This window comes from Tursiops truncatus, chromosome 10, assembly GCF_011762595.2.
Source record: "Tursiops truncatus isolate mTurTru1 chromosome 10, mTurTru1.mat.Y, whole genome shotgun sequence".
Taxonomy (NCBI): domain Eukaryota; kingdom Metazoa; phylum Chordata; class Mammalia; order Artiodactyla; family Delphinidae; genus Tursiops; species Tursiops truncatus.
Genome location: NC_047043.1, coordinates 85,148,848 through 85,168,487, shown reverse-complemented (window position 1 = coordinate 85,168,487; position 19,640 = coordinate 85,148,848). Strand labels below are relative to the sequence as shown.

At 42.2% G+C, this 19,640-nt stretch overlaps 1 protein-coding gene across 1 annotated transcript in view; it reads right to left on the bottom strand.

Annotated features, from left to right (window-relative positions):
* Positions 1 to 19,640, bottom strand: part of PPP4R2 (protein phosphatase 4 regulatory subunit 2) — a 151,937-nt gene that overhangs the window by 57,406 nt on the left and 74,891 nt on the right. Inside the window, exon 5 of the mRNA XM_073787569.1 lies at positions 8,111 to 8,199. Within this exon, the coding sequence (XP_073643670.1) occupies positions 8,111 to 8,199 (89 nt within the window). The remainder of the gene's footprint in view (positions 1 to 8,110; positions 8,200 to 19,640) is intronic.

Genomic DNA, 19,640 nt, shown 5'->3' with positions numbered 1-19,640 from the left:
TCTGACACCCTGCACCAGGCTACTTCCCCCCACCCCCTTGCAAATTCCTACTTTTCTTGGCCACACTTAACTGGTTTGAGACTGAATTATTCCAGAAGGAAGGGTAAATATTATTAGTATTTATAATGATAATAATAGTCATTTTAAACTTTTCAAATAACTGATAAAGAATGTTTTATAAAGCAATTCAAAGACTACAGAGCAAGCAAACATCTCTTAAGATGGTCTCCCTCACCCAATACCCACCACAGCTAGACGGAGCTTTATGAGTTTGTAGTAAATCTTTCCAGATGTTTCTTAGGTGTTTACGTGTCTCACCCGTAGTATTACAACAGCCTCCAAATGTTCTCCTGCCTTCTGTCCTCGCCTTCCTACAATTTATTTTCAACACAGCAGCCAGGGTTTTTCATAAGAGGATCCGATCATGTGCCAATCCCCTCATTCCACTCAGAGGAAAAGCCACAGTCCTTGCCCTGGGGCCTCTATGCACAGTCTGCCCCTCCCTCCCCCAACCTCGTCCCCTGCCCCCAGCCCTTCTTCAAGCACTCGGGCCTCTGTGACCTCCATGATGTACTTTTAACCTGCGAGTACACTCCCCACTTAGGATGGTGCCCTAGCTCTTCCTTCTGCCTGGATCCCTCTTCCCTGGGATATCCACGTGACCCTCTCATCCCCTTGAGTACCACCTTCTCAACAGAGGCCTACTCAGGCCACACTAAGTGCCATGGCGCCCTCCATCTTCCCCTGCACCCTTCAACCAGCTCCTCTCTCCCCAGCCCCTATTTCTTTTGCTCCTAGCCCTTCTCATCTCATATTATGTAATTTCCTTTTAAAATTTTGTTTATTGCATGTCTCTGCATCACTAGAACATAAACACCCTGAGGACAGAAAACTCTTTTGTTCCCTGGTTTGTCCCAAGTGTCTCGAAGCTTTGTGCACTGTCTGTAACACCACAGGGGCTCAGTAAATATTTGGTGCAGAGCTTCCCTGGTGGCGCAGTGGTTGAGAGTCCGCCTGCCAATGCAGGGGACACGGGTTCGTGCCCCGGTCCGGGAAGATCCCACATGCCGCGGAGCGGCTGGGCCCGTGAGCCATGGCCGCTGAGCCTGTGTGTCCGGAGCCTGTGCTCCGCAACAGGAGAGGCCACAACAGTGAGAGGCCCGCGTACCGCAAAAAAAAATAAAATAAAAAATAAATAAATAAATAAATATTTGGTGCATAAACATTTATTGAAGTAGTTCTTCTTGGCTTAAATTTATCTCAAAAGGTAACGCATTCTTCTGCAGTTTGAGTTTTGGTTTTTTACTTAACAATATGTCTTGGGATCTTCCTGTTTTATTTTAGATATACTAATTAAAATCTTATTTTGTGTAGTACTTTGAAGTATAGATGGAGTATTGTTATTCAACCAGTCGTCTATGAATCACACATACAACTACTCCAGTTTTTCTCTATTAAAAACCAGGCCTTGTATAATTCAAATCTCAGTGTCCTCCTTTATAAAATAGACAGTATTCACCTCATAAAAGACTGAGGATTAAAAGAGATCCTGGGGTAGGACTTGGCAATTTTTTTTTTTTTTTTTTGACTGCGTTGGGTCTTCATTGCTGCGCGCCAGTTTTTCTCTAGTTCCAGCGAGCGGGGGCTACTCTGTTGTGGTGCACAAGCTTCTCGTGGCAGTGGCTTCTCTTGTTGCAGAGCACGGGCTCTAGGCACGTGGGCTTCAGTAGTTGTGGCATGCAGGCTCAGTAGTTGTGGCTCGCGGGCTCTAGAGCGCAGCCTCTGTAGTTGTGGCACATGAGCTTAGTTGCTCCGCGGCAGGTGGGATCTTCCCGGACCAGGGCTCGAACCTGTGTCCCCCGCATTGGCAGGTGGATTCTTCACCACTGCACCACCAGGGAAGCACAGGACTTGGCAAATCTTTTATTGCATTTTTATGCTGTTATTATTACCTGCGCTACTGCAAGCCTCCTCATGACCATTTCTCCAGGACACTAATTGTTGGAGAGGCACGTTTTTAATCAGCAGTGCCTATGAACTTCCTCAAACAGAGCTGTCACCTTCCGAAAGTATGTCACTGTACACCCACTTTGGACTCAGTAATTTTTGTCAATCTGATGAGTACGAAAAATAATACCTCTGTGTTGTTTTTTGTTTCCAAGATGTACCTGTTAGTTGGAATATTTTTTCCTTTTTTTTTTTTTTCTGCCAAGAGTATAATTTCATCTTTTATTCCAACTCAGTCCCTAAAGACTTTCCAGACAACCACAAATCACATTGATGGGATCTGTCTTCTGGGTTGTCACAAGCTATGCCACTTCTGCAATGGCCTAACTATATGTAGATTTTGTTAGTGTCACCACCCAGAAGTGTGGAGTAGGAAAGCGGGGAAGGAGTCAGCCTCGATCAGCAAAGTCGCAGACTTAGAACATAAAGCTGAGCCCAGGAAATTCTGAGAGTGTGTATTTTATGCCAGACGCTGGTCTGTAGAGACCGTGGTGAGTAAGGCACAGTCTCCTGGATCTTACAGTCTAGTGGGACAGAGAAACGTAAAGGAAGTAGACAACTAAGTAAAGGCCCAGGATTTATAGATTGCAGTAAGTTCTAAGAAGGAAATAGGGCTTCCCTGGTGGTGCAGTGGTTGGGAGTCCGCCTGCCGATGCGGGGGACGCGGGTTCGTGCCCGGGTCCGGGAGGATCCCGCATGCCGCGGAGCGGCTGGGCCCGTGAGCCATGGCCGCTGAGCCTGCACGTCCGGAACCTGTGCTCCACAACGGGAGAGGCCACAACAGCGAGAGGCCCACGTACCGCAAAAAAAAAAAAAAAAAAAAGAAGAAGGTGGTCAGGGGAGATCTCTCTGAAAAGGTGATGTTTGGGTTGAGACTTGAAAATGATTCATGTTGGGAAAGAACTGAGGAAATTAAAGATGCAGAGGCTTTCAGACAGCAGGGGGAAAGATGTGTTCAGGGAAACTGGAGGAGGGTGGGAGGATGGTGGGTGAGGGAGAGCAGAGCAAGGATAAGGAAGCCGGAAGCTGGAAACTGTGATTCCTTCTAAGCCATGTTAACGAGACTGGTTCTCATCTTTAGGGTGATAAAAAGTAGGATGTTTTAAGCAAGGAAATGGCATGCTCCAATGTGTGTTTGTCAAAATCACCATAGTTTCTTGTCTCATCTTCCTTTCTAGGAGTGCCCAGTGCCTTCTCTTCTTTCAGGGATTTCCAGTTCCTGTCATTTCCTCTAGCATCCTAAAATCTATTACTGATGACACACCACCTAGACTGTCATTCTCATGGTTTGGAGTGAGTTAGCATTACTCGGGGAGCTTGATAAAAATGGGCATTCTAGGCCCTTACCCCAGAGATCCTGACTTAGTAGGCTGGAGGTAGGAGCCAGAAATATCCATTTCATCAAACTCCCAGGTCAGTGGTTCTCAAATCAGTCTGCATCAAAACTACCTGGAGGGCTTATGAAAACACAGATTACTGGGCCCCACTTCTAAAGTTTCTGATTCAGTAGACCTGGGGTGGAGCCCAGAATCTTTGACTCTTCTTTGTTTGTTTAATTTTTTTTAATATAAATTTATTTATTTATTTTTGGCTGTGTGGGGTCTTCGTTTCTGTGTGAGGGCTTTCTCTAGTTGCGGCAAGCAGGGACCACTCTTCATCGCGGTGCACGGGCCTCTCCCATTGCGGAGCACAGGCTCCAGACACGCAGGCTCAGTAGTTGTGGCTCACGGGCCCAGTTGCTCCGCGGCATGTGGGATCTTCTCAGACCAGGGCTCGAACCCGTCCCCCCTGCACTGGCAGGCAGATTCTCAACCACTGCACCACCAGGGAAGCCCTGTTTGTTTAATTTTTATTTTTGTCTGCATTGGTCTTCGGTGCTGCATGTGGGCTTTCTCTAGCTGCGGCGAGCGCGGGCTACTCTTCATTGCGGTGCGCGGGCTTCTCATTGCGATGGCTTCTCTTGTTGCAGAGCATGGGCTCTAGGCACGCAGGCTTCAGTAGTTGCAGCATGTGAGCTCAGTAGTTGCAGCATGTGGGCCCTAGAGCGCAGGCTCAGTAGTTGTGGCACGTGGGCTTCGTTGCACCGTGGCACACGGGCTCTTCCTGGACCAGGGATCAAACCCATGTCCCCTGCATTGGCAGGTGAATTCTTAACCACTGCGCACCAAGGAAGCCCCCCCCCCAGAATCTTCATTTCTAACAAGTTCCCAAGTAATATTGATGCTACTGGTCCAGGGACCATGTTTTAAGAACCACGGTCCAGGGTGATTCTAATAAAGGTGATCCCTGGGACCACACTTTGAGAAACTCAGGCCCAGGGACTAAAGCTAATCTTGCTAGTATTCCATAAGTGTTCTTCCTAATATCTCCCAGACTCTCTGGCCTCATCTTGGCCCACCCACTCTCTGCACTAGGCCAACCCCTAGCATTCTTTGCTCTTGGCACAGAAAAGTTCTCATCATTGCTAGAACTCATCATGACTGTGCACTTGCTGGCCTTTGCACATGCTGTTCCTTCTCCTTGTAATGCCCTTCCCCCAAGCATTCCCTTTAGACCCTGCTCAAATGTTATCCCTTCTGTGTGGAGTGTTCCTCATCTCTCTGCTAGACATTTGTTGCTCCTTTCATTGGATTGCCTGACACTTTGCACATATCTCTAACATAAGAGCATGAAAACTTTTTTGACCAAAACCAGTAGAAAAAATTCATTTTATATTGCAACCCAATAAACATATACTGATATATTACATAAAATTAACATACGATTTTATAAAATAATACTTACCTTAACATGCACGCTGCTATTCTACTTTTTTTTAAAGCTGGCTGTAACTTTTTAAATTGATTGTGGTATGAAGCACACAGCTTTGGGGGCTTCCCTGGCTCAGTGGTTAAGAATCCGCCTGCCAATGCAGGGGACACGGGTTCGATCCTTGGTCCGGGAAGATCCCACATGCCACAGAGCAACTAAGCCCGTGTGCCACAACTACTGAAGCCCACGTGCCTAGAGCCCGTGCTCCACAACAAGAGAAGCCACTGCAATGAGAAGCCCGCGCACCGCAACAGAGTAGCCCCTGCTCAAGGCAACTGGAGAAAGCCCACGCACAGCAACAAAGACCCAATGCAGCCATACATAAATAAATAAATAATAAAAATGTAAAATGGACAAAAGGTTTGAACAGACTTTTTACCCGTGAAAACATATGAATGTCAAATAAACACATGAAAGGATGCTAAACATCATTAGTCACTAGGAAAATGAAACTGAAAACCACAATGAGATACCACTTCATACTCAGTAGACTGGTGAAAATTAAAAAGATTGTCCACATAATCTTGGCAAACACGTGGAGAAACAGGAACGGCTAGTGAAAATGTAAGTGGTACAACGAACTTGGAAAACAGTTTAGCAGTTTCTTGAAAAGTTAAACATACATTTACCATAGAGCTCAGACATTTCAATCCTATATTTTACCCAACAGAAATGGAAAAATATGTCAAAAGACATGTTCAAGAATGTCCATAACAGCTTTGCTTGTAATAGCCAAAAACTGGAGACAAGCAAATCCATCAATAGGAGGATGAAATAAAAAGGAATGAACTATGGATACGTGCAATAATATGCATGAATCTCAATGATGTTGAGTGAAAAAAGCCAAGCAAAAAGAGTACATGATGTATGATTCCTTTTATGTAAAATCCTAGAACATGCAAACTCATGTATAGTAACAAGAATTAGATCAACAGTTAGCTGGGAACAGGGGTGGAGGAACGGATGGATTGAAAGGGGTATGAAAAGACTATTAGGGGTGATGGAACTATTTGTTATCTTGATTGTGAAGATGGTTTCAAGGGAGCATACATAAGTTACAATCAATCAAGTTGTGCCTTTTAAATATAAGTAGTTTATTGCATTTCAATTATACCCTAACAAAGTTGTACAAAAATATTAATGACTAGCTAAACACAAGTCATAAATGCGAAAACAAAACAAAAATCCTAGTCTAAAATACGATGCATTTAAAATGCATAGCTTAAAAAGGGAAATAATGGATAATAGAATTCAAAGCATTTGGGGATCTAAGCTGGGGGAGAGGGAGGAGGACAAGGAAGAAGAAGAATTCTCATAATAAGTAAAATAAGATCGTAAGTATTGAAATTCAGTTACTTTACTCATATAAAATAATTATCAGTTGCAGATGATGAAACACAGATCTCAGTACAGTGGGGCCCAAATCCAAGGAAAGGCTGGTAGAAGAGTGGGGAAGTGAGACAGAGAAGAGAAGGAAGCCAGTAAAGAATATATTATCAAGGAAGTTACGAGTGCAGGCAGTCTGAGCTTGCTCCCAGTGTAGAATTCTGGGATGGAACTCCAGAACAGACAGCTAAGAGTTGAGAGGCAAAGGAGCTGGGGTATTTATCCACCAATTCCCGCCAGTCAATGGTTGAGAGCTACTTCCAGATGTGTTAATTTCCCAACACTTCCAGCCTGCCCAAAGGCAAGTAGAGCAGGCTGCAGTGGAAAAGGAGAGTCTTCAGGCAGAGAGTCACAGGGGCTGGAAATGAGATTCTAAGCTGGCATGCATGGAAATAATGCGTGTTAAGGAAATAAGGCAGGGCATGCTGTGCTGGTCAACCATTACACGCCACATACTGTGGTATTTAAATAGACAGCAACCTTAAGAAGCTTACATTTCAACATGTAATACACCAACTATTTTCCTAATTAGTTCTTGACTTTATCTAAATTTCATCTCAACTGAACACAACCTCTTAATTTTATGTTGACTTTCTCCTAAATCACCATGCACATGCAAAGAACAGCAGAATATCAGGGGAACCATGATAAATAGCTATCAAGTTTTAAACTTGATTTTTAAAAATATTTATTTATGTATTTATTTTATTTATTTTGGCTGCACCGGGTCTTAGTTGCAGCACTCAAGATCTTCGTTGGAGCATGCGGGATCCTTTTAGATGTGGCATGCGGGTGACATGCAGACTTCTTAGCTGCAACATGCAAACTCTTAGTTGAAGCCCGCATGCGGGATTTAGTTCCCCGACCAGGTGTATAACCTGGGGCTCTGCACTGGGACTGGAGTCTTACCCACTGGACCACCAGGAAAGTCCCCTTGATGTTTTGACCCAAGTTGACGATGCCATTTTTTGGCTGCACTCAGAGACAATGTATTTTTCCAAAGATGGAATGATTCTATTGAAATGACATGAAAATTTTATGGCTGGAATCCTAGAAGGATGTGTGGTTTTCAGTAAAATATTAATGAAAAAAAGCATTGTTAGAGTAACACATTTCCCTTGACATCAATTAAGCTTCTGAATCCAGAGCTATTTCTGAATTTTTCACTTACATGAGCCAATACATTCTCTCTCCCTCTCTCCCTCTATATCAATTTGAGTTGTATTTGCTGTCACTTGCAATTTAAAAATTTTTTAACTAATACAGAAATTGGCACCAGGCGTGGGGTTGTTTCCAGGCAGCCAAAATCCCACAAATGTCCACAACAGAGACATAAAAGAGAGATTACGTGAACACATTCAGGTAGAAAGGAACTTAAGCACCGTCTGACCCAACCAAGTCATTTTATGGGCAAGTAAATAAATCTCCAAGAAATTAAATAAATCAATATACTTTTAGTTAATGGTACTTTAGAGAATGCGTTATCATAACCCAGCACCCTGAACATTTGTAGGAGAAATAGGTTTTGGAAACAACACGCAAAGTAAGTATAGCGTGTGACGAAGCTTCGCTGACAGGAACTGGTCCCTTCATGGTGCAGCAGAATCACTTTACTTCTTTTCAGTAAATACTTCTGGAGCACCAGAAATGTATTAGCCATTGAGTTAGGTGATGCACATTGAGCAGGGGAAAAGAACAGCAAGGACTGTACCCTCAAAGAACTTTGTATCTAGTGGGAAAGGCAGTCAATTAACTCAGAGTTTCACGCAAATAAGTATTGTTGCTGTGATAATACATACCGCAAAGAAAAAGTCCAGGATTATGTGAGGGAATATAAGAGGCAGAACTGCCTTTATGTAGGGGATCCAAGGAGCCTTCCACAAGGAAAGGATATTTAAATCGATACCTGAAGGATAGTAGAATTTGCCAGGTGAGTTTCTAGGGTAACTGATTCCAAGCATGTGCAAAGCCCCTGATGGGAAAGAGCTCGGCTTCCTAAAGGAACAGAAAAACAAACTAGCATAAGTGAACATTAGCGGAGTGAGGAAGAAGAACTCAAATGAAGCCAGGGAGATGGGTAGGAGGTAGATACGCAGGGACTTCCTGAGAACTTTGGACGCTATTCTAGGAGCAAAGGGGAAACACTGAGGAGCTTTACACAGGGTGGGGATGGGTTAGGGTTTGGAGGGGACCAGACTGAATGCAGAGAAATAAGAAAGGCATTAGAACAACAATCCAGGTCAGAGAGGAGAGGAATCCAGGGAGTAATGGTTTGAGTGGAGACAACAGTGAAAATAGAGGAATTTCTGACTGACTCAGTGAATATTCTGGAGGTAGAAGCAATACACTTTTTTCTTTTTTTTTGGTACTAGTTTGAGTTGTTTGTGCTGTCACTTGCAACTTGAAGAGATGTACAGAAATCGGTATCAGGAGTGGGGTGCGTCAATGGGGATGTGATGATTTAGTGATGAGGGTGATGTGAAATGTGACAGAGGGCGAAACAAGTAATGAGCAGGTTTCTAGGATAAGGCAGGGGGTGGACTGGTGACACTGACTGACTTAGGGAACCACGAAGGAGGAGAAGAAGGGGGAACATTATGAGATCATGATCAAGGACAGGAGGGCTACTTATAAGCTATGAAGAGCTAAAGGGTGTGATAGGAACCAAACAGAAACAGGATAGCTTTGGGAATCGTAAAACTACTGAAGCCAGAGATTTTCAAACTTTTCCACCTATGTTCCTCTAAAAAGACAAGGAAGGCAGAACTTCAGCATGTGGACCCTCTGGTAAGTAAACATCTGACCCCATGGCAGACTAATAAATAAAAATGCCAATTTTTCAATATGATACTCTTTAAGAAATCCATCAGCCATTTATTTACTGGAGGTAAGGGGGCCACAAACAAGGAATTTTTAGAATCTTGGAATTCCATGTTTTTGTGTTTATTCCTCACAACAATCTATGAGGAATCCTTGTCCTGTTCTAGTAAGTGGGAAGTCTGAAGCACAAAGATGGTCAAAACAGTTGCCTAGGTCACATGTAGGCAGAAAATGGTGGAACTAGGATTTAAAGTTAATGTTGTCTAAATATAGTACCTGACTCATATCTCACAAAATAATTTGATGTGGGTTCCCAGTTATTCCAGAAAACCATATCCAAATACCTTAGCATTTTAAAAAGTTTTAAAATATGAGGAGGAAACTCAGTAGATGAACAGAATACCTTGTGCTGATTTTTAAGAGTCTAGGTATTGGGGGGAAAAAACCTTTATGTAGACTCAAAACCCTTGGTATGTTATTTTTGATTATGTTAGTAGCTAACAAGTCAGGTTCAATTTTGCTAAATAAAATATAAGAACGCAAGAACTAATTTCACATTTTCCAAATTTTCTTCACTGTATCTCAAACACCAGACACCTTTACAACCAAATAACATAATGTATAGTGTGGTATTTTATAAACAAAGAAGATTTTTAATGATTTTTTTAAAACAGGCTAAACTACTTGCTAAACCAAATATCTCTTTTAATAGCTGGAAGGACTTAAATATTACTATTTCATATTATAAAATCTTAAACTTGAAATCTTCCAAAAGAAAAGTAACACACTTCCCAAATAACACCAAAAGACAAGACTTTTTTAAAAGCTTTTAATTAAAAAAAAGTAAAACAGGAGATGGCATTTATAAAGACAAGATAGTAATTAAATCATAATACTTATGTTCCTTTTAATTTGCTGTAATAATTCCTTTTCTTTGGAGTGTTCTTTCATACGCTCATTTCGTCCCAAAGAAAAATCACTAAAAAATAAGTTTTCCAACATAAAAAATGCATTCAGGTTCTCCTTGGGAGCTATAAACAATTGGTGCACTTTTCAGTGACAACACAAACATGTAAAACTGATGAAGCAGAAATTGCACCTGATTCTTATATGTTCATGCATATGGTGATACAAACAAAGTGCTTTATCTTGAAGACACAAGAGAATATTTCCAGTTCTGACCTGTGAAAATTTCTCTGTTTGCCAGAGAAATCTCATCAGCTTTTTAAACGCCAGCATGGCAATTGTGAAATGATATCACCTAAGGTGTCACCATCTATGATTCTTCAGTTCACAGAGCACAATAGATGCTGGGTCTTTCGTTAAAAAACATTTGTGGGTGTGTGTGTGTGTGTTTGTGTGTGTGTGTGTGTGTGTGTTTGTGTTTGTGTGTGTGTGTGTGTGTGTGTGTGTCTCTGTGTCTGTACGTATTGTGTAAATTTTTTTTGTAATTTTTGGAAAAATTCTCATCATAAAGATCTGATTTTAGGATTAGAAGTTAGTTCTGCCTGCACAGGGATCCCCAAGTGCTCTGGCTCTGCCACTAATGCCAAGCATCTTGGTACCACTGAGAAGCTAACATCAAAGACAGGAAGGGAAAGGAAAAAATGAAAAAGAGGAAGATGAAAAAGTAGGAGAGAAACAGAAAGACATAAAAAAGCTTGCTTACCATACTAATAAATGAGGATATAATGATTTGTACTCTCATGGCATTCAACATATTTCTGAATTCAGTCAGGAAATCATATTCATTTTGGTTTATCCAATACATGCGATTTATCTTTTTTGTATCAGTATCAGGCAATATTTATACATAACCCTAAATCTGTACGTATGTTGCGGCATCTTCAGGGTGGGTTGGAGTGATTATTCCATTATTGGATCACTATTTTGTGACTGTGAGTAAGGTTTTGTACAGTTTGCTTGTTTTATAAACACCATAACTGCAATGAAATAAATACTCACAAACTTCTATAAGTCTGTATAAATATCCATTTCAATAATAAATTCAGTAAAAGTCACAACAATTTGCAGTGGAAACACTGAATCTGGAATAGACGTTTCAAATAAATAGTTAAGCTTGGAGCAATATATCCTAAATGCTAAATTGTCTTGGAAGTTGAAAGAAAACTTAGATTTTCTAGCCAGTTAATTTTTCAAATACTGGAATTTCTGATGTAAGTCACAATTTCAGAGATTTATATTGGGAAGAGAAAAACTCAGCAAGAAAAACATGGTCAGCATTTCTAGTGACCCTGCTATTGAAAGTTCTAATAACCATGCACACAAAAATACTACACTTTGGGCTTCCCTGGTGGCGCAGTGGTTGGGAGTCCGCCTGCCGATGCAGGGGACGTGGGTTCGTGCCCCGGTCCGGGAAGATCCTACATGCCGTGGAGTGGCTGGGCCCGTGAGCCGTGGCCGCTGAGCCTGCGCTTCCGGAGCCTGTGCTCCGCAGCGGGAGAGGCCACAACAGTGAGAGGCCCGCGTACCGCAAAAAAAAAAAAACCAAAAAAAAACTACACTTTGCTATTAGAAAGTGTTCTTTCTTCTCCAGTGGAACTCTGTAGTCATGCCTTAAACAGAATTTTAAAGGAAACAAGGAGAGGACAGGAGAAGATAGGAGGACAGAAGAGACCCCATCTCATGGTCATCCCACAGATTCGATATGCCAAAGGGGGCAATGTAACCTTTGGCAAACTTCAGACCACAGACTGCATGTTTCAGGAGTCCACTGAATTCAAATTGTGGTTATCATATTTCAAAGGCGCTAATGTCGTAGCTTTCTGGAAATTATCACAGGCAGAGAAAATACTGCCTCATGGCAACGTCCTAACTATAAGAAATAATTAGCACTTTTTGGCATGGGGATTAGAAGATCAGAGTTTTTCTAAATTCTCCACCAAACTCACCTAACATTTCAGGATACAGCAAAGGAATTCCCAGGCAGAAAACCACACCAAATTCTAAGGCTTCACAGTCTCATAATGCATCATTCTAGAATGTTCTAGAGTTCTATCACTGACCTTTGCTGGAAATCCTATTGTGCATCTTCAGACTAGAACCCACAATTGAGAGTTGTGGGTAAACCCGACTCTCATAAAAGAAAAGGAATTGCTGTATGCCATGTCTTTATCTGCAGATTTTTTGTGGGACTTGCCAAAGGAGGAAAGGAACTTCTTTAGGTCTGTGAGCCACCAGCAAATCTGAGCGACATCTGTGGGGTTTGCTGGCTGTGCTGAACAAGGAGAAAGAAAACTGGAATGGAAGTCAGGGAATCATCTCCACATCCTGGCTCTTTCACCAAAATCCTATTTGTGGGATACAGAATGCATTTTCCCCGTCCAAAACACAATCCCGAAATTCCCCCCACATGCTTTAGAAATCAAATAATGAATGATGTCACCTTCAGTGGTAAAATGAGGAAACATAAAATACAACAGCAAAGATAAGAGTTTCACATCATAATGGTAATTTCCCTTAACAAAAATAACAAACCACAGGTCACCCAACTTATCAAAAGGAAAGTATGGGTTATTACTCAGCCATTTTAGATTTAAATTTGTTACTACCATAATGGTGCTGCATACTAACATTGACTGATACCTATATATTCTTCGGTAGTGCTGAGACTTGCATATATTTTTTTCAGGGTAAGACCTTTTCTGCTGTTGTAGAACCTATGATATCCTACGGGATTCCAATCTGTCGGATACCATATTTGCATTACCAAAACAAAAATTTTCATTTTATACTTTCAGATCATTGTCTATATGTGATGAAAAATATTTCACATTTTTGTTTTCAAAAATTTCTCTGTGAAACGGGATGTATCCTATACACATCTGTGTGCCTTACAGAACAGTAATTATATGGAATATATTTGTTTCTTTGTATTACAATTTCCTTATTTGCCCAGTGGAGATGATACAGGCCCCTACTAAGTTCACTAAGTTGTTGCAAACATCAAGGAGATCATTTAAGCACACGTTTTTTGAGATAAATAAAGCATTATGCAAAATGCCCTTATGCTAATAGCAGCTACAGGAGCAACTAGGGATTAACTTTGATTCCTTTGGGGAGAGAATACCGAACTTCCTCTACTGTAGCTAGGTGATAAGACACACCTTGGCTAACAGCCAGAACACCCTCGAGAAGAAAAAAAAAATTTGAGAGACCTTTCTAAGGCTGGTGGGAAGATGAATTTTCTGGCCAGTGGAATCCACTGAACTATTTATTTGTACACATTACATTCCAAGTCGGCCTTTAATTTCCACGTATTGCCCAAGAGTTTAAAGAGAGAAGGCCACACCTACCGAAGTAAGAGATAAAATGCTTTTGTCTCTGGGTCAGCACAAAATCACATCTCTGCTAAATAGACCGTTTAGGTTTAACACAATTACTGAATTTCCTTTCAGAAGCTGTGGCTGCATAGACATGTCTTACTATTTGGAAAAATCTGAACAATTTTTCTTAAAAAACAGCCCCAGATATGCTTCATCCTTTATCACTGCCCAATTAGCTAAAATCCGAATGCTTCTCCCCGATGTATTTTTTTGAAGTAGAAAAGGATAGCTTTATTGCTTTGCCAGGCAAAGGGGGGATACAGCAGACTCCTGCCTTGAAAAACTATGTGTCCCCACCCCAGAGGATTTGATGAGGGGTTTTATAACAATGATGAGGTGGGACCTCTGACAAGATTAGGGTGTGAGCAGGGCTTGTGCTCCCTTAATCTCGTCTCAGGTGGTCGGTCTCCTAACCCTGATCTCTGTCCCAGACGTGTTTTAAATAAAGGGTTGCAGGCATCATCCTTTTGTCTAAATTTTTAGTCTCCTACATAAAAATCTCAGCATAGGGTCCCACTTTCACTTAGACTACCTGTTTTAGATACATGTTTATACGATGGAAAAGACAACCGCAAGTAAATATAAAAGTAGGGAAAAAAAGTCTAGAAGGGACTACACTAAAATAAAAATCTTTTTCCCTGGTTAATAGGATTATGGCTAATCTCATCTTGATTTTGGTCCAATGACCTATATATTCTCTATAAGTTTTTAAAATTTGTTTTACAACAAGCATGTATCACTTTTATAACAAGGGGTGGGGCGAACCCATTGCATAGAGAGAGTCTCAAGAGAAGTGGATAAAATGTGCCACATTAGATGCCACTGACATTGCCTCAGACACTTGGGAATCAGAAGGCTCACAAGAGTTCCTTTTCACAGCTAGCTCGACCTACTTCAACAGTGTTAAGTGAGCAAAAATATCATTTTTTTAAAAAAAACAGAGAGATAAATAGCACTTTAGAAAAAAATTAAAGCGTATTTCCATTTAGGGGCAACTGATTTAGCAACATTTAACAAGTCTTTTTAAACTTAGTTGTCATAGAGCACCATGAAATATTCACATAAAAGAGATCCAGGCAGCTTGCAGATGAGTATTTCCTCGTTCATGAGATGCCTAATTGACTCGAGACAATGGGAAATACTCAGCGCCTCTGGTTCGGGCCAACATGGATGATGACATGTTTCTCATAAGCCCTTTTCATGGTTTTCTCAATTTGCTTCAGAAAAACTTGTGGGATTCGTCCACATAAAGTGTGCACAGTCTCCAAAAACTTCAGCTGAAGAGGGTAATACATGGATTGAAAGAGATTGTCTTGAAAGGGAAACTGAAAGATGAGTTAAAAATAAAAAAAAAGAAAAGTGTATTTTAGTTACTGAAATGCCATTTAACACGCAAATAACTTACTGAGAAATGACACAGGGAATTAATATAAACATGCAGGCACAGCTTGGTACGTTTTTAGATACAGAGGAAGGGACCTCTGAGGACCGAGGTTCAAATCCTGATTCAGTCCTGTGCAACCCCAGGCAATCACTTACCCTTTTGGGGCCTGTTTCTTTACCTCTTAAAAAAAAAAAAAAAAAAGATGATTTATTTGGGTTTTAAAAGCTCTTAAAATCTGAGTGAAGTATATTTCCCAGGACAGGATATTCTATAGCATGCTCTTGCTGAGTAGAAGCAAGACTCAAGTATAAACAAAAAGGTCCTACTGTATAGCGCGGGAAACTATGTTCAATATCCTGTGACAAACCCCATAATGGAAAAGAATATGAAAAAGAATACATATATGTATAACTGAGTTACTTTGGTGTACAGAAGAAATTAACACAACATTATAAATCAACTATACTTCAATAAAATTTTTTAAAAAGACTCAAGTAGATACTTGAAATCTACTACAATAAAACACTGAATTGGGGCTTCCCTGGTGGCGCAGTGGTTGAGAGTCCACCTGCCGATGCAGGGGACACGGGTTCGTGCCCCGGTCCGGGAAGATCCCACATGCCGCGGAGCGGCTGGGACTGTGAGCCATGGCCGCTGAGCCTGCGCGTCCGGAGCCTGTGCTCCACAACGGGAGAGGCCACAGCGGTGAGAGGGCCGCGTACCGCAAAAAAAAAAAAAAAAAAAACCAACACTGAATTGTTCATATATCTTGCCTTTGTAGCAATCTTAATGAAGGAACTATGGTAATCTCACGAAGTTCAGAGTTTAACAACTACTAGTGAAATGTATCATCAGTGAACTTTATTTTAGTAATTCAGGTACCAAATATTGGTTGTCGGTTTTTTCCCACTTAATATTGGACTTTAAAAAGAAATTATCTTGTTTTCCTATGGAATATGTCTGTATTTCCCAAAATAAATCTTTCAGACCACCTAATTATGAACACGAGTCAAAGTTTTATCACAGTCTTGTCGAAAGGGAAAAGGCCTCTAGTAGGTCAAGTCAAAGATTCATTGTTGGCAAGGACATTCTAAACAAAAAGACTAGAGAAAAAAGCAAAAGGGAAATAAGAATGATGAAAAGTCAGATACTATTGCCTGACAGCAGAGTGGGTGGGTGTCTAGTTTCCTAGAACAAGTCTTAATCCCTTAAAGTTCATCAGAAATATTGCTTAAGCATGTTTATCAGAAATGTGAATTTCTTCCCAGAAGGAGATTACACATTATGTAATGCAAAAAAAGGGTTCTGTCCGAGACCATGCTTGGAACACTTTTTCTTTCACAGCACAATTTAGACCATTGATAAACACCTTTTCATCACTGTATCCCCAGTGACAGGAACAGAATAGGTCAAAACCGTGGAGCCCTGCTTGATTCCTCTCTTTCCCCCACATCCTTCACCTGGTGCAACAGCAAGTACCGTAAACTCTACCTCTACAGCACATCCCGAGTCCAGCCTCTCATCTTCCCAACACCACCCAAGTGCACGCCAGCCCCATCTCTCACCTGGAAGGCTGCAGTAAGTCTCATAGATAGCCTTTTTGTTTTCACTCTTGCACCCCCTGCACCAAGTTACCACGGAGATATTTTTAAAGCATAAATCAGAGCACGTCGTTTTCCTGCAGGGGCTTCCCGCTGCAATTAGAGTAAGATTCCAACCCCTCTCCTGTCCCCAAAGGTTCAATGTGACCCGGAACTCTCCCTGCTCATCTCCTCCTCGCTTACCTTTTCTGTTCATTCTGGTTACTGTGGCCTCTTCCCTGTCGGTGGGCACACAAACTTACTCCTGACTCAGGGACTTTTCCCAGGTTATTTCTTCTACTTGGCAGGATCTCTCCCCAGATTGTCCCAGGGATCAAGGCTCAGGCTGGCAGAAGCCTCCCTGAGGACCCGAGCTTGTGAACCTTCCTCTCCATCCTGGATGCCCATCCTGGATGCCCAGCACCCTGCTTTAACCTTCCACTATCTGGTAAGAGTTTTATTGATTTCTTCATTTATGTGAGTACTGTCTGGCTTCCTCACCCAAAATATACGTTTCATGAGGAGCGGGCTTTGTCAGTCTTGTTGACTTCTAAGTTCCCAGAACCTAGAATTGTTCCTGCATAAAATAGGCTCTTCAGAGATGATTGTTGAAAGAATTACTGGCAGAATGTCTGCCTCATATATAATTTTCCTTGGGTCATGATGGGGGAAGATCACACTTACCCTTCACACAAACATACACACAGAGTTAGGGTATGTGAGTATGTGTGTTTGTGTGTGTGTGTGAGAGGGAGAGAGAGAGAGAGAGAAGGGGAGGGAAGAGAAGGAAGAGGGAGGGACAGGAGGAATATTTTCAGAGAGAGATGAAGGAAGAAAGAGACATACAGCGAAAGAGAGAGAGAGGAAAAGTATTTATAGAGGGGAAGGGAGAGAGCAAGTGAGAAAATGTGGACAAGATAAGAAAAGAAAAGAGTGTGAAACTTCTAATTATTGAGAACAACTCTATGTCGGGTGCTGTACTAAAAGTGTAAAAACAATCATTTTGTTGAATTCTCACAACACGTTTTATGAGGTAGATAATATTATTATCCCCATTTCACAGATGAGGAAACTGAGGCTCAGTAAGTCAAGAGCACAGAGTTAATGACTAATCACCAGAAAGGGACAAAATTGGGACCTGAACTCAGGTCTGTCGATGCCTAAAGCCAAGCCCTGACTCCACTGCACTGGGGTGCACAGTGGCAAGTGGAGAAATAGGTCTTTTATGATGAAGTCTGTCTATATTTACTTGAATTTCAGGATGGGGTTAGTGACTGTCCTGATTGAAATGCGTGAACGAAAATTGTCTTTTTAGTCCCAACTGAGGAAAATCAGTGAGTGTATTATGCAGAATCATTTATGAAACAGTTATCTGGCCCTCTTTCTGATCCACCCAGAAAACAAACAAGACCGATTGTAACTCTAGAACCATAGTTGCTCAATCCCAGGCCAGGGCTGACAGAGTACAGAACAACCTGGGGCATGGCTCTGATATCCACGTCTGCTGCATTCTTATGTACCTTCCATTTGTACTCCTGAATGGATGTGCACCTGGAGTCAGTGTTTGAATATCTAAATGTGATATCACTAAGTACAGAACAAATTTTCTGTGTAATTAAATCACCTGGCTTTGGAGAAACAACAGCAGGAATCCCAGGAGAAAAAAGAGGTGTTAGTTTATTGGCACGTGAAATTCTTTCCCTCCACAGAAGACAATTCTGGGGATTCCAGAATTGGAATTCTCTGGGATTCTCCTTAGCAAAATGCATACTTTCATACGTGCAAAAATGCATTACTGTGTTGCAGGATTCACCCTCACCTCACTCCTGCCCAATCCTTTTCATGAATCATGAGGGTTCCCAGATCCCCAAGGAAAAAACCCTCTAATAAAATCTACATGCCTTCTGTCAGGGGTTGGCAAATTTTTTCGGTAAAGGGCTAGATAGTAAATATTTCAGACTCTGTGGGCCGTACAGTCTGTCACAGCTACTCATCTTTGCCTTTGTAGCATATCGGTGGCCACAGACAATACGTAACATGAACAGTTGTTGCTGTGTCCCGATAAGACTATATGAACAGAGAAATTTGAATTTCATAAAACTTTGTTACACAGTTACACAGTTCATAAAACTGTGTTACGAAATATTCTTCTGTTCATTTTTTTCCCAACTATTTAAGAAACCATTCTTACCCCACATGTCTTACAAAAACGGGCCAGATTTGGCCCAATATTTGGCCCAAGTTGGCCAACCCCTACACTCTACGTTTTGGAATGAAAGTTTCAAAAGGGAAATCTCTGAAAGTAGCTGTTGCTGGTTCTGCCCCACCAACTTCAAGGTGAAAGGCAATGTGGAAAGCAGTGTTTCCCAAAGTGAGGGATGCAGGTACCAGCAGGCAGTACTTGACGTGATATTAGGTGGTGAACCACAAAGCAAGGTCCTTTCGACCTTCCCAGTTACTGCAAGAAGATAGTTCACATAGGTCTTAACTGCTCCTGCTAAAATCAACCTCTTCAAGGGAGTAAGAGGGGGCGCCTCAGCTCCAGGCCAGAATAGTTGGTGTGATCTTCACACTCAGCCAGAGGCAATTACAAGGCTGTCTGGCATGTCTCGGGGGAAAGCTGTCCTCCCAGACTTGGTGCATGGCAGCGAGCTGCAGTTTTCTTTGTGTGTATGAGCCACCCTGGCTTATACGCATGTTTGCATCCCTGCCCCAAGCACCTCCATGTGGAGGCCTCCTTTGGGAGGTGTGTGGGGGGGTACCTTTCTCCTCCTCCCCTCTTCCTTCCCTCTCCTCTTCCCCAAGATTCCTGGGCCCGTAAAGATGCAAAAGCCTTTTATTCAGGAGATATTCCTGCCTCCGTGCTGCAGCCACTTGACCCTCAGCCAGCATCCTTTGGTGGATAAAAATGGACCACCGAGAGCTGGTGCCTCTTCTTGCCTCTTGCTCGCACTGTGGCAGTCCATAAATAAAGACTTGATTGTCACTTTGGTTTGGCTCCTGGTCCTAACTCAGGAGTCCCCAACTCCTGGTCCTTGGACTGGTACCGGTCCGCAGCCTGTTAGGAGCCGGGCTGCACAGCAGGAGGTGAGCGGTGGGCAAGCAAGCGAAGCTTCGTGTGCCGCTCCCCGTCGCTGGCATTACCGCCTGAACCATCCCCCACGCCCTCCCAGCCTCCCACCCAATCCGTGGAAAAATCATCTTCCTTGTAATGCGTCCCTGGTGCCAAAAAGGTTGGGGACCGCTGTCCTAAATGACCACCTCGACACCTGCTTGGTCAATAGGGTGGAGCTGGCAACCAGGCAA